Source organism: Epinephelus moara, chromosome 6 (assembly GCF_006386435.1).
Source record: "Epinephelus moara isolate mb chromosome 6, YSFRI_EMoa_1.0, whole genome shotgun sequence".
NCBI lineage: Eukaryota > Metazoa > Chordata > Actinopteri > Perciformes > Serranidae > Epinephelus > Epinephelus moara.
The window spans coordinates 20,176,421-20,191,930 of NC_065511.1; the positions used below are offsets into that span (position 1 = coordinate 20,176,421).

A 15,510-nucleotide genomic window follows, 5' to 3' on the forward strand; every position below is an offset into this window, starting at 1 on the left:
ACTTTTTTTTTAGCGTCACAACCCCTGCAAAATGTCTTGATTTGGTGTGAAGACTTGATTCATTCAGTCTGATATAATTTGGAAAGTCTAGAAGAGCTTATTTTATTCCTATTCAAGTTAGCAGAGCGCTAAAGCAGAACTAGGCGGTTCAGCAGGCAGAAGTCTCTAATGCACCTGCTCTGTGGGCCCAATGATGTGGGAGCAGTGTCGATCATCCAGGTAATTTCATACAGCAGAAATAGAGCTTTTTCGGCTTCATGCTCCACTGAGCAACGTTTGTAGGAATAAGCAGGGTCCCAACTACAATCTTGTGTCCAGGTCTCATCCATTAAAAAAGTATTTTTGGGCCCAATGACATCACATGACTATGTCAAATTAGTTTCAAAATTCGGCACGCTTGCAAGAAGGTTAAAGAGAAGGGGTACAACCCATGCACAATAAATCTGGTCTGCACTCAACAGGTAGCGCACTGTCATAGCCGTCCGCAGATGGCCTTGATTCAATTTAAATTTTATAAGACATGAGTGAGAATTACAATTCTACTATTTTTTAAAAGATCCTCAATATATCATGATAAACAAATGCTTTCTATATAACAATGTTGTCTTGTATATCAGCCTCATTCATTTCAGTGTACCCTAAAAGTTCTGTCAAGCTGAGCGCACCCAGAGGCTAGAAACAGTGCACCCGCAGAGCACCTGAGCAGACACCATGCCTCTATTTCTTATTTCTGTTTGCTGTAACCCTCCAACATTGCAGCTCCATTACAATGCACGTGTCATACCTCATACCTCCCACGGGGTCCAAGTGTGTGACTCAGCGTCCTTTGAATGACCTTGGGGGCTTGCTTTAGTCCTATTTAGGACATGGGGTAGTGGTGCACTTCAGCGTACAAAAACATGGGTTTTCACAGATATAAAGACAGAACTTAAATTATTATATTTAAGATTATCCTGGCAAAACCTTGTCACCTGTTCTTACATCATAATCAGAGGAGTAAAAACAATTGAGATCAATTTAGATTATTTTTTCTCACTTGCCTTTCAAGGCGTCTGTAGAAAATAGGCTGACTGGAGATGAATGAGAGATATTTTTCATTCCTGTTGACAGTATTCGCACACAGACCTTTCACAATACAGAGGTGGTCAAATTGTCCTCATAACAGTGGTCTCTTGCTGACATCCATGAAACTGAAGAGAAAATTTTCATGTGCTGCAGACTGTGTGCTACAGTGTAGCAGCACCCCCTGCTGGTAGAGTTCTGACAGTACATCTAAAAAAACACAGGTGTGTCACATCTTACTTTTTGCCAGTCTAGCAAGGACGAAAGCCAGGCAGGGTATTAACGGAGAAGCCTATGTGTTAACCTTGTTAGCCACTATGTAAGCTTTGTACGTGAACAACATTAACTTTAAGTTTTTTCAACTGGTGCTCAGCAACATAACGTTAGTTCTTCATGGTTTTCTCCTGCAACTTGACTGGATGCTGTCAGATTGGTTCAAACAAAGCGTATCTGGAAAATTAAGTGTTGACTTGTTGGGAATTAATAGCATTACCATTAGTCGATTCAGGAAATTAAGGGAGAGGAGTTGATTTTTCATTAATACACTTTTTAAACTTTGGGTTTGGGGGTTCCAAGTCGAAGTGAAGTCACAAGTTACTGATGTCAAAGTCCAAGTCGAGTGGCAAGTCTTTTTTGATTTTGTCAAGTCGAATCCAGTGTCATCAAATTTGAGACTCCTGTCCACACCTCTGCTAAACAATAAAATTTACACCAATGGAATTGCAGACAGCAACTAGATAGACTTAAAGAAAGACTGTCATTTTTAAAGTCAGTAGTTATATTTCCATTAAAAATAAGTTTTTTATCATTATTTAAACAAAATACCTCCTTTTGTGTGACTTTTAGACATGCACAGTCAACACACTCATGGGACTGAACAAGCACTAAATAGGACCCAAAAAGCCAAAATCTGAGCCTAAATCACGTCAATTACCAAGAACAAAGACTTCCAGCTGTCCTGGAGATGAAACCATAAGCACAGAGTAGAATCACTTTGTTTATTAAACACTTAATCAACTGTTTAATACACGAGAACATCAGAATGAGCTTTAGCTGCTTTGTCATAAACAGACTGTGGTACTGTGTGAGCTTATACTGTTGTCAAACCCGACATTCAATCTCTGATACCCCAGAAAATAAAACACACTGAGAATATTTGGGCCCCTCACCCCGGCCTTATGAGGTGAACGTGAAGTAAAAGAATCCCTTTAATTAGATGAGTAAACCAGTCACCAAAGATTAAGTATAAAACTGACAATATCAACAGCACAATGTAGAGGATGGCGGAGAATACATTCTGTCTGACCATTGCTTTTTAAAACTGCTGTTGTGCTATTTGAAGGTGGTGTCCTTGAAACACTGATTGTCAACAGAACTGACGCATGATCGCCTAATACAACGAGCACTTTTAATATACGCAGCCAGAGATAAACAGATCTAGGGGAACGGAACAGGAGATTAGATGACCACCGACTATGATTAGCAGCAAAATAAGGTCTTAAGGCAAACGCTTTCAGGCTTATTGTCGAGCAGTCAGTGAACCTGTTTCAGCCAACCCATGACCCCAAAGAACTCCTTCAACACTTTTTCATACACACATTTCACAATTCTGCATATTTTCAGTTACCAAGAGTCAACTTTGACCATAATCAACCTTTGTGCTCTTTCTAAACTGCCTTCAGACAAACAAGCAACGTCTCCCCTCTCCTCAAGAATCACAGCTGTTCAACCACATCATTTCCAGACACAGTTAGAAGAACAAACACTGGGTCTAAAACTGTGGGTAGGTGAGTTTTTTTAAAAGGTACACTATGCAGGATTTTCATTTAAAAATAAATAAAAAACAATGTATAGACTCATGCAAAGGTCATCCCTCTTATCCCTCATCATCACTTATGACCCAGTAGATGTGTGGAGATGTATTTATCTGCAAAGACTCTGCCATTTGCCTCTATTTTCTTATTTACTTCTCATTTTGCTGTGTTCAGGATGTTCCCGTACACAGCACACAGGTGAGGTCAGGACTAGAAACCAGGTGCCAGACCGTAAGCAGCAGGCGTTCAAGAGGAAGCTACAAAAATCACAGATGCAGCATTGAAAAACTGGCAAGGTAAAACGCCAGTCTGAGGTTAGCTTTCACGTTTACTTTTGCTGGGGATAATATTTGCAAACAGTAGCCGACATTTCCTGCATAGTGAATCTTTAATTCAAAAATAAAATAAAACTGAACCCATGATGGGTGTAGATATCAGCTGTTAAAGACTAATGTAAATTCTTGATTGATGACTCACTAATGTCTGCAGAGGAAGTGATTTTCGTCATGTTACCTGCTGAATGGTGTGTGGAAAGAAACAACCAATATGAAAAAGTACAGAAGAATATTGACACCTCTGTGTCCCTATTATATCTCCTCCAAACTCAGCAAACCCAAAACTATCCATGATCTTTACATGATGTGAAAACAGTGTGTTGTATGACATCACCCAACAACATGAGCGAGCAGTTTTGAGATCGGCATCCAACTACGACAAAATGTCACGAATGTTTATCAGCCAGAGAACATCAAATATTCTACAATTTTATAAACTGAACTTTAGTTTTGTTCTTCAGAAAGCATGTGAAAAATGAAGAGTTTTGAAGGCCCAAATCTACTTTACATCTGAAATGATCTGTCAGATAACTCAGTCCTACATGTCAATTAACTGAAGAAGAACTTTGGATTCGAAGCTAATGCTACATAAGCACAGATTTACAGGAATCATGCATTTCACTGCTTACAACATCGAAGCATACTGAGGGGGAAAAAACAATGAGATGTCCACTTCTGAGACTTGGAGGCAGTTAACTGTGACATACAGTCTGTGTTCATTCAACAGTTTGTCAATACAGATTTCCTGAATATATGTTCATGTTGAATAAAAAAGGTTGTATTTAGTAATAATGTCACCTCAGGACTAAACTAAGTACATATTCTATGAACCAGGCAGTGTTGTTTTGTCTAAAACAAACAAGTGTTTACTCGCTCAGCCACTGATTACAGACACATGCTGTATCAGCAACATGTGCATCACTTGTCCATGCTTTTCTTTTTATTATTGTAAAGTTTTAAATGTGGTCTCCTCATGCTAGTATGTCTAAGCACGTGATGGCACAGTCTATAAACATACAGTTAATTCTCGTGATGTTATTTTGGACTCTAATGATACATTTATCTAAATGTCAGGTCTGCTTTAGTGCAGTTAACTCTCAGGTAACCCTTTTTAAAGGAATACTTCACCCTCCAAATTATCAGTTGTATATCAGTTACTTACCCCGTGTTATGCTTAATTCTTTAAGAAAACTTTGTTTTTTTTGCATGTCTCCACAGTGAATGAAAAATCCAAAAAAGGCAAACATTTTTCATGAATTGAAGTCTATGGGGTCCACGTTTCACAACAGCAAAACTATATCAAAACATCAAACTCTCGCACAACTCGCGCAGTGTAATCCAAGGATCACTTATCCAGTCATGCATGAACAGCACAGGCACGCTACCCTTCAGATTATGTGAAAGTGTCTTAGATTATACTGCACGAGTTGTGTGAGAGTTTGTAAACAGGTGTTTTGATATGGTATTGCTGTTAAACATGGAGCCATATGACTTGAATTAATTCACTTTCCATCCCAAATTCAACATAAGACAGGGTGAGTAATTGATAAAGATTGCATAAAAAAAATCAACAATGAAATCTTGTATATAAACATATACATGTTAAAAATCGAAATATTATTAAACATAAACAAAGCTTTTGTCACCTAAGTGCGTTTGTTAGTTAAAAAACAAATGATTAATAGTTCAAGTGCTCATATAGTCATTTCACCCTTTAATTCTTCTAACATCAAAGGATATATAGACGTATATTCTATATTTTAGGTCAACTGACTCCGATGTCTGCTGCAAGAAAATCTGTTAAGTTTCCAAATTATATTTGGTTGGCATTACAGTTTAGGATGTATTTGGCATTGCCGTTGTTATGAAACAAACCTTTCATTTTTTAAACAATAAATGCAACTCCTCTTAGAAATATTTTCTATTTTTTCCTAATATTTGAGAGTTAAGAATATCTCAATAGTATGTAAGACAGAGATCATTTACTCCTAAGTTTCTATTCTTTTAAACAACCTCTTACAAATAATGACACATTATGTCATTGTGGAAGTTTCTGGTTTGCATATCACGTATTTCTTTAAAAAATCTAAACTAAGGGATACTAATAAAGATAAGGGGTTATTAATTTATAAAGCCTTATAAAGCAAGTATCTTTAAAGTCTCCAATGTTCTCAGTGTTGCAGCTTGTTTTAATTTGCACAATTATGAGGCTTCACCTGATAAACACTGTTTTTCTAAAGCAGGACTTCTTCAGTTTGTTTGTGCGTTTACTCCCTCGTAACTCTTCTATGTACATTGTGCCTGTTTATGTCACATACTGTTTATCACTGCACTTTTTATCTTGTAAACTAACTAATTCCCAGCAGCTACACATACATTTACCTGGGCATCGATTTGTTTTAGCACACAAGGGTAGAAATGTGTCTCTTTCTATTTAACACAATGGTTTCCCCAAGCAAAGAAAAAACAAAAACACCCCGACACCAAAGACATGTGATTTATGTCGTTGAAATAGAAATGCTCCTCTGTGTGTGTGTGTGTGTGTGTGTGTGTGTGTGTGTGTGTGTGTGTGTGTGTGTCTCTGCCTCCCAGCAGAGGGCAGTGTTGCCACAGGTCCATTGTTGGAAATAACTGGGGGAGAGGTCACTGAATGTGTCTGCATGAAATAGTCCTTCTTATTGTTACACTTTCAGCTTGTACCGGTTCATCTCCTGGTTCTACTGAAGAACTCAGTCTCTCGTCCTTTAAACACTTGGTCATGGTCAGCCACAGATTCATGAAACCGCTCCAAATCCAAACAAAAAGCATCCAACATGGGTCATCCTATTCCACACAAAAAGTCTGGGGTCTCTTCAACAACACTTGAGAGTCTCAGTGGGCAGTTGGATTAACATCTGTAGAAGTGTCGGCTCTTGCACTTTCCCTGTTTTACGCGTGCGTCTCCAAATTCAAACAATGTTGGGACAGAGAGAGAGTTGCGGCTCAAGTCGTCCACGTTGCTCTGTCGCTGTGGTTTTAAGGTCAAGTACTAAACCTTCTAGTCCCCACGTTATTACTGCACTACTCATCTATGAGGGATTCTCTCACGGCTCTCCTCAGGCTTCCTCCATCACTTCCATGACGATTGTCCTGGGTCCAGTGAGGATCAGGTTGCTGACGGTCCGGTAGTCGTGAGAGAGGACGTTCAGTCCGTTCACCGACACCACAAACTGACACACCTGAAGAAAAGACGGACAGAGAGGGGAGAGATGATTGATGCTTTGTCCAAATGCTATCGTCTTTCACACCAATCAAACAAAAGTCAAACTTTGTTGGAAGTGAAAGTGATAGAAGCAGTTAGTAAGAGAGAAGTAATGGACTTACAGGTCCACTGAGAATCTGTCTTTGGGGAATAAAATCATTTCTTCACCTTTGAGCTTTGGGAAGATGATAGTGTGATGTGGAAATAGTGTATTTGGCAGTGTACCGAGGTGTATAGTTTGTCATTTTGGAAAATAAGCTCATTAGCTTCCTTGTTGCGAAAAAAGCCCAATCCACTGATGGAGCAGCTGATTGATGGAGGGGAGTCAGCTGATCACGTGATTCCTTTCTATGCAACCAATTGGCAAATCTCATTCAGAGTGCCCTGTTTAAACTGCTCTGGCCTGCCAACTGTTGCTGCTTCCTCTGCAAGCTGCTTTGCAACCCGCAACCCCTTTTCTGTCATTTCTGTTTGTCATTGATGCTGCTCTCCCTGCCTTAGGCTTTCCATGTAGGCGCATGGAAGGGCAGGGAGGTTTGCTCTCACCACCTCAGGCTTTCTTTATTTACACAAGAAGGGCGGAGAGGTGTGCTCTCTCTGCCTTAAGGCTTTCCATGTAGGCGTGTGGAAGAGGCTTTCTGTGTAGGCCTCGGAAAGGTAGAGAGGCCCCAGAACAGAGCCATACCATTAAATATAATAATGCAAATGGAAATAAAGTTTTCTTTGACTAAAGTGTTCTTGACTAAAATATAACTTTTGTCATATTTGCTGAAACTGTCACTATATCCTGACAGTAGTACATGAGATGGATAATCTATTGGCTCCTCCTAGTGCTTCTCATGGTATTTGCAAGAATTCACTGCACCTGAACGAAAGCATACACGGCAAAGGCAAGTAAACAGAAGACGACTGATGTTAAAACCAAGATTAAACGATAGTAAACATGGGAGCGGCTTCTCTGAGATGGAGAGAGCTACAAGACCTGAAAGGATTAAAAATAAATACAGGCTCAGGCACTCTCTCTTTAGCTTGCTTTTCAGCGTTGACCTTCTTCTGTTTACTTGTCTATGTCATGTATGCTGTTATTAGCAAAAGAGGAATGGGCAGTCCCTTCACTGCTGGCGGTTGTTTCTCAGTCACTGTGTTTGCAAAGCTCCTCCTGAAGCCATGCACTGACGATACTGAGCTTAATTTGAGCGCATTGGATTCTTCCAAGTGCCATGAGGAGCACAAGGAGGAGCCAGAAGAAGATGATTTTTTTTTAACAAATTATCTGTCTCATGTACTACTGTCAGGATATTTGACATTTTACAGCAGTCTCCACTGCCTGGCGAAGGACAGATAAGAATAGTATCAATCTTCTCACTCTCTGCAAAAATGCAAATAAGCATATTTCCCAAAATGTCAAACTATATGTCAAGCAGAACTTTATTATTTCATATTTTTGCTTACATTCTGCATAAGGCGATTTCAACAACATCCACCCCAGCAACAGCCTGTTCGCCCTGCTGCCGTCTGGCAAGCGATACACAAGTATCCGCTATCGTACCACCAGACTACAGAGCAGCTTTTTTCTCCTCAGGCTGTGAGACTCATCCTCTGTGCTCCACCACAAAACAGTGTTTTTGTTTGTTTTCTTGTGCACTGTTTAAGTGACTACAACTTGCATTTGTTTATGCAACCCTGTGTTACAGAATGACAAAACATGAATTTTTAACCTTGAAGGTCATTCTGCCCTGAGGCTCCCAAACAGGTTAATCCGGCCATGCTGTTGTCCTCTACAAGAGAGCAAGCTTCCAATATTTCAGAACCACATTTTCAGTTTACAGAGGACTAACGTTTGACATTCTAAAGACATATATTTTGCTGCAATATTCCTTTACTTGCAGTGCTGCAGCTAACAAAGCCAAACAATTTAACCAACCAGACGATGCTTCAGCTCCAACAGTAAAGATAAACTAGTAAACACTGACAGTGTTGCCTGACATAAGTGACACCAGCCACGCTCAAATCACTCCCATGTCATGCCTGCGTCCCGCCTCCCTTATCGTTATTCAAGCTCTGCTCCAGCTCAGCGACTCTGATAGAGGCGAGGTTTGTTGTCGGAGCTGCCTGCTGGCTGCTGCTTTTGCAACATTATGCTGCTTTTTCTGCTGCTGCCGTGGGTTGGTTTGGCAAGCTATTGCAGGCGCACACACACGCAAGCACACCCCCCAATTTATTGGCTCCAAAAAGTTTTCCAAAAGCTCTCCAAGATGCAAATAAAGGTTTGAGGCGTGTCCCAAAGAACAAAAGCACATAATCATTCTGATATTTATATTGCCTATAAATCAACAAAGTGCAGACGCAAACTGCTGAGTGACGATGGATGAAAAACTTTTACAGATGTGTTTCATGAGCCTTTGACTCAGGAAACAGTTTACCAGGAGCAGCTCTTTAAACCCTCTGACTGTTCCTTACATAAACTGTGTTACATACAGAACATGCACATAAAGGTGGCTATTTTTGTTTTTGTTTTTTCCTACAGCAATTGCTACTTGATGATTTTCCGGTCTCTGTAAATGTTTCAGGCAAAGACAGATCAGAGTAGGCAGAGGGCATTAGGGGAAAGAGATTAAGAGTGATAGAGGGAAAGAATAAAAAAAAAAAGGTCAGACTGTTAATCCTGTGCTACAGAGGAATTTCAGTCTCTCACTGTAATCACATCTTAACCTCTCTAGCCTACATCCCACTTCTTGCAAAGTCAAAGTACTCTGGACACGCTCTCTTTTTCTCCACTTCTATTCATGTCTCTCTATGTTCCACCATTCCTTTCAACCTCTTTAACTCTCTCCAACTCCGACACCTCCCCCATCTTTCTCTCCCATGGATGCTTCTCTCCTTTCAGCCTGTGGGGTTGTTAGTCTTGGCTGGGGCCCAGCTGGACTGAATGGCTCCTTGCACTCAGAGGGTTAAAGTCACTCTCACACAGAGTGAGGACAGAGAGAGAAACTGGCATAAAGAGAAGATGTAGGGAGAGAATAAACAACACGTGTGAGGAGGCCACGCTGAGATATTCATATTGCAATAACAGCTGCATGTGGAGAATATAGATACTCAGGTGATAGATGACCTGAGGCCATACTTGCATGTACGTCCCCTGAGGGATCAGAACGCCAGAGAAACACTAACTGACTAAATTGAAACCACACACCGTAAGGGTCCCTGGCTGGTGTGGCTTATCCGCTTTCTTGCCAAGAATGAATGAACAGCGGAAATCCAACCAATCGCCCAAGAGCAAGATCAATAATAATTTGGGCAATTCATCAGACATCATGACAAGGCTTAAACTGAATATCAAACAAAAGGCGATCTGGCAGAAATTTCTAAAACCTCTAGAATCTAAAATTAGTTGAGTCGACTAATGAGGCTTGAAGCCGTAGTGTGGGTCTATTGTCTCCCCTGTGTGGCAGTGACAGTAATTACAATGTGTGCTAATAACGAATGCTTGCAGCTGAGCTCGCTACATCTCCTCCGCCCTCAGGAGCGCTCTCCTCAACTTTTTTTTTTTTTTTTTTACTTTAATCCTTCCTCTGAGCACAGAGTTTCTTTTTTTATCTGAAGTATCCACTCCAGGAACTCTTCTTGGACGCTTCTTAGAAAACTCTTGCTCCGTCACTATGGTCTCTCCCCAAATCCTTTTTAAAGAAATATTTCTTTCCAACTGTGAACATACACAGTTATCAGAAGAAAACATCAGAGTCCTGCACATACAGATGAAGCACTGACAAAACAAAACAAAAAGTAGTACCCTTCCCCCTTTAGCTCCGGCAAGTTGACGTAAAACGCATCACTTCCCGTGCGCCAGGCAGGGAAGTTGCCACAGACTCCAAAACTCCGATATACAGCGAAATACAGAGCTTCCCCTGGTGGTGATAAGCTTAATCAGCACTGTGTGAACTTGTTCGGCAAGGGCTTGAAAATAATGGACATTCATGTGTATGAATAAGTCCCACACTCTAGCACAGCCTGTTTTTTGGCTCACTAATTAACAAATGATATATCTTGTAAAAGTTCAAATATGTCAAAACTACAAGCTGTGGTTTTGTGGAGTGTTAAGCCTAGCCATTACACAATTTTCACCCTGATTTTGACGTCGCAGAGGATCCTGAAAGCCACCTTGGGTTGGAGGTGAGGCGGCAGATGGTCGAGTCCTCATGTGTGAACAAGCCTATGAGCAAGTTGCCCCCTTCTCTGCGACTGGGACTGGATATCTGGCATGCTAAAAAACTTACAGTTTGACACGACAGACAAAGAACATCAACCAATGAGAGGCGGGATACGTCCCACGTCAGCACGCAGGAGGACGGAAGAAATGGGAGGAGGACAAGCCGGCAAGCAACAACAACAATGGCGGCATCCACAGTAGAGCAGGGCGCAAACCACCCGCAGACCTCCAAGCTGTCGGACATCAATGCTGACGAGCAGAGTTCAGCGCTGGGGAACCTCATAATATCCTGTTTTGTTCACGTGTGACAAAACATAGTTTGGTGACGTTGCCGCGTAATCTGGGGCTCTGTTGGCGAGGGCTCGGTGGAGAAATCTTGTAGTGTGCACACACAGGTCGTAACGCAGTTGGCAAGACTCCTGATGACAGAAACACACGTCATCAGGTATGAACACTCAAAAGATTACGATAGTCTCCGCGACTCAGGACTGGTCAGCCAGCCGTGCAATGTGAACTCCCTGGAGTTATCTGGTGGTCTTGCAACCTCACGGTAGCTCTTCTTACACAGAGATCGCGCTATAGGGCCGCTACGAAGTCCCTACTTTATGCTGCCTTTGCATTTTTACACAGATCCAAACAACAGCAGCACTTTCTGAACGATAACAATGGCATTGACAAGGCAATAACAATCATTTACTGTCTCTGTTAAATGATGGCTGAGCTTTTCCTCTGTTGCATGCATAAGACGTCGCCAGAACATCACAACCGTGCCGCCCAGGATCTCGTCCTGCCTGCTGTCCCTTTCATACAGACATTGTTTCGGTGATGTTACTATCTCCGATGCCAGCTTAAAGGTGAGACAACTCTGTACCTTTTAAACCGAGCAGCAAGGTGGCATTAAAGTGTTCTTGCCTTGAACAGGCAGTGCAAAAGGCACTAGTGACAAGAGTCCAGGGTGTTAGCAAGCAGAACAAGCAGAAAAGTATTTCCTAAAATGTTAAACTTTTCCTTTAAGAGGGAGTCAGACTATTAGATCTTTTATGCATGTTGTAACTGTTCATAATTGTGTGTCTTTGGCGTAATCAATGTGCTCAAATATGGGATTAAATGTCACATAAAAAAAATGTACACATGGTATTAGAGTACTTTTACATCACAACTTGCTCCAGTGCCTGACTCACCTAACCTCTAAATCTTTTAATCTTTAAATGTTCAATTTTAGGGTTAAAAATCTTTCAAATGGAAAAACTCTGGTGGTTACATCCATGTGGTAGAAATAATGTGAGAACATATTGTTCAGTACACATAATGGTGTGCAAACACGCAGTACGGTACAGGATGCACAAATGGACACAAAGTGAGACAAACACACATCCTGCTCTACCTGCAGCTTTATAAAAGTGCATTAGAAGAGGCTCTAACAGTGATGTATCGGACAGTTACGTAAGTGCTCAGATCCATTATGGCTAGGGTGATGTTGATGTGTGTGTCTGCGTGAGGTGGAAAAAGATAGGAAGAGATACGGAGTGTTTGACAGCGCATGTGTGTACGATGAGGAATGAGAAGAGCTTCATGATGCTTTTTACTACCTACCCCCCCTGAGCTAATGGGTATAAGTTTCTCCTTTGGCCTTCTGCCTGGACCGCAGTGCCAACACCTCACAGCACAGCATTCCCCGTGTTAGTGCTTGATTACACGTCAATAAAACTACTCAGGTGAGGTGGAACAGGAGTAACCTTCGAGGAATGGCAGTGAGTGCAATGAACTCCTGGCGATATACTGGCGATGCTGTAGCACACACTGCTGAATACTAGGAATGTAATCTTAGGCGTTTATGACCTGGTTTTGTTTTGGGTTTTTTGCCCTCAGCACATAAAAGATAATGCTGCCTCTCAGAATAAATAAAAAACAAAAACAGACAAAAATTAAAATGACTTAAAATTTGGAGTACAAGTGTTACATGACATCCTCACAGTAGGTTTCACAATCAGTCCATCCTCAGGTCAACGGAGCTAATCACACACACACACACACACACACTTATATAACAGACTGTGAGCTATGACACGTGTTCCCATGGTGATAAAATATGACAGCTGACGGTAAAAAAAGCAGAAGTGATATTACTTCCTCTGCCTCCTTCCTCACCCCTCACACTCCTCACTCTTCATCTCAAGTGTCTTCTCCCTCACATCACTTTGAGTATACATCCTTTAATTAGTCGGCAAAGTTCAATTTTGCTGCAGTTATGGGGAGAAAACAGCAGTAGCTTTGCAATGCTTTTCAGTTTGAACTAAAAAACTGCACATTTGTTTCAATCTCCCATATGTTAAAAGGTTGTAGCTCACTTTTTTTTGTTGTTGTTGTTGTTCTTAAGGGTTGTCAGCACAGAAACAAAATGAGTATAACAGACATTCCCATTCAAATCAACACAGCAGGATGATCAGAGTGGTGGCCATCTTCTGACCGCTGTAGCACACAGACTGTGTAAAAATAATGGACGTAGTTACCGTGACATCACCCATTGCTTTTTAACCTCACTCAAGTGAGTTCAGCATTTCAGCCGTCGCCATCTTGGATTTTTGGAGGCAGAGTTGACCATATTTAGGGGAAAGGTTAGAGCTGTGGAGGAGCGAGGGGTGGAGCTGACTAAGAATTGAGGACACTATCAGCAGACAGTCTGTCAGTCAAAGTGGCCCGCCCTTAATTATGCCTCACTTTAAGGCGTAATAAAACATAAATGGGTGAGTTATAAAATTCACCCCCGTGCAGACGTCATGAAGGAGGAAATTAGCTACAGAGACCATCACTGTTTTTTGCTGCTGCTGTAAAATTGGGTATTCCAACATGGGTGTCTAGAGGGGCCTGACTGGCTTCTGGAGCCAGCCTCAAGTGGCCATCAGAGGAATTGCAGTTTTTGTTACTTCTGTGTTAATCTCTCAAGACAGATTCTGCAATTTACATTGTAGAATCTGGTGGCAGCCCTGTGTGAAAGACAACTACAGAGGGGGGGAGGGCGGAGCTTTGAGGCTGAACGATGCTGTGCTTTAGCCAATCACAATGGAGGGGGCGGGGCCGAGACGTGCAGGTGTCCCCAGGAAATGTGTACCTACAGAAACAGCAAGCTCCGCGTCCATGGTGACCGCACCACCCAAAACGCCGTCTGGTCAACGTGAAAAACATGGACAACAGCACAACTTACAAGCGTTGTGCATCCACCAGCACACCTTCCACTCCTCACGACAGGAAAAAAGGGCATTAGCGGCAACGTTTTTACCGCCGTTTGGTTCGAGTAGCAGGTAGGAGTGTAACACTGGGGGCACCGCCAGAAGTGAAGGGGGTGAGCGATCCCCGAGGCCCCTGCACTTCCGTTAGTCGAAAAACTCCGGGCAGTGCCTCCAGAGGTAAAGGAAGAATTTTTTATTTTTTATTTTTTTTGTTAACCGATGGATTTCCAGATTGCTTCTGTGTTAACTTCATTTTTCAGCCCCAGAGGTTGCCGCTTGTTTTACTGACTTTCCACAATGTAAACCTACTTGCTGGAAGTCGCTAATTCACTGAGGTGAGGTTTTGCAGTGACGACCAAACAAGCAGAGGAATTGTACAAAAGTGAGTAGGGTCTCTTGCTCGAGAGGAATCACAGTCTTTTGTCGTCTTTGGCTATGTCGTCCATGTCCCTTATGTCAGACGTTGGTAAGATATACTTTGAGTTTTGACTGTTGACTCTGTAACACACCAGGACACACAGATGTTGATGATTATGAATGTAATGATAGGCCCAGGCTACATGATGAGCATCAACAAAAGACAGACAAAAGGAGAACAAGCTCTCAAACTATTGAGTGTGACACGCTTTACAGCCCCACTGAAGTGTGCTATCACCATAACAACTAACAACAATCGGCACTTCTGTTGTCAAATGTCCTCAACAAAAAGTTCAATGTCCGTTTCACCCTCATTCTGTTTCTATGTTTGTCACATTTGGGTTTCTGTAATGAAATGTTGACATTTTGGACACTTAGACGATACTCAAAGCCTGAGGAAACATCTGAATGCTCACTTTTTAATTTCGAGCCTTCACTGGACGTTAGCAGTGGTTGGTCCAATATTCAAATGCTGACAACCAACAGTTTATTAACTTCATGTCTACTCTCCAAGTTATGCATTTGTCTGCTCGTCTCTCTGGCTCCTGCTGCTTTTTTCCAACAGTTTTTCATTCAGTCCTTGCTCTCTCCTCCTCTCTCCATGTTGTGGCTTAAGTCGCCATGCTCTGCATTCCCAGGATTCCTCAATGCCACTCTGCTTACATACTTTCATGCCAGCTGTGGCAGCAGAGCCATCATTACCCTGTTTTCCCTCTGTGACTTTTTCCCTCTCTCAACACGCTTCCTGATTTTACAGCTCCTCTCTGCTACTGTCCAGACCCTCCTCCGCAACACAGGATGTGTCTCCATACTTTCTATTCCGCTCCTATTCCTGTCTTTCATTGTTTTCTAACATTTCACTCACAGTGTGCACTGAAATATAACAGTATATTTATATAAGTGCATACTTAACACACTCGAAACACTGTTCAAACAACAACTATCAGTGGACTTTGCATTTCTGTACACAACTTAGCAAAGAAGCACAGAGGACGCTACCTCAAATATCAAAGGCAAACATTAAGTTTGATTTCAATCTCTCAGACGTAAACAACACGGGCTCATATTGCATTGTGGGTGCACAGTCTGAAATAGAGTGATAAAATCACAGAAGATGAAGGGATACAAGTTTCATTTTTTTCTCCGCATCTTTACCTCATGGATGTAGAGATGGAGGAGGCCCACTGAGGGCTCACAGTGCTCTCAG

General features: G+C 41.8%; 1 protein-coding gene across 2 annotated transcripts in view; it reads right to left on the reverse strand.

Annotated features, from left to right (window-relative positions):
- Positions 1 to 2,046: 2,046 nt before the first annotated feature.
- deptor (DEP domain containing MTOR-interacting protein) overlaps positions 2,047 to 15,510 on the reverse strand; it is a 43,787-nt gene continuing 30,323 nt past the window's right edge. For both annotated transcript variants that reach the window (XM_050046507.1, XM_050046506.1), the window contains exon 10: positions 2,047 to 6,429. In XM_050046507.1, the coding sequence (XP_049902464.1) occupies positions 6,307 to 6,429 (123 nt within the window). In that variant the 3' untranslated portion in view covers positions 2,047 to 6,306. The remainder of the gene's footprint in view (positions 6,430 to 15,510) is intronic.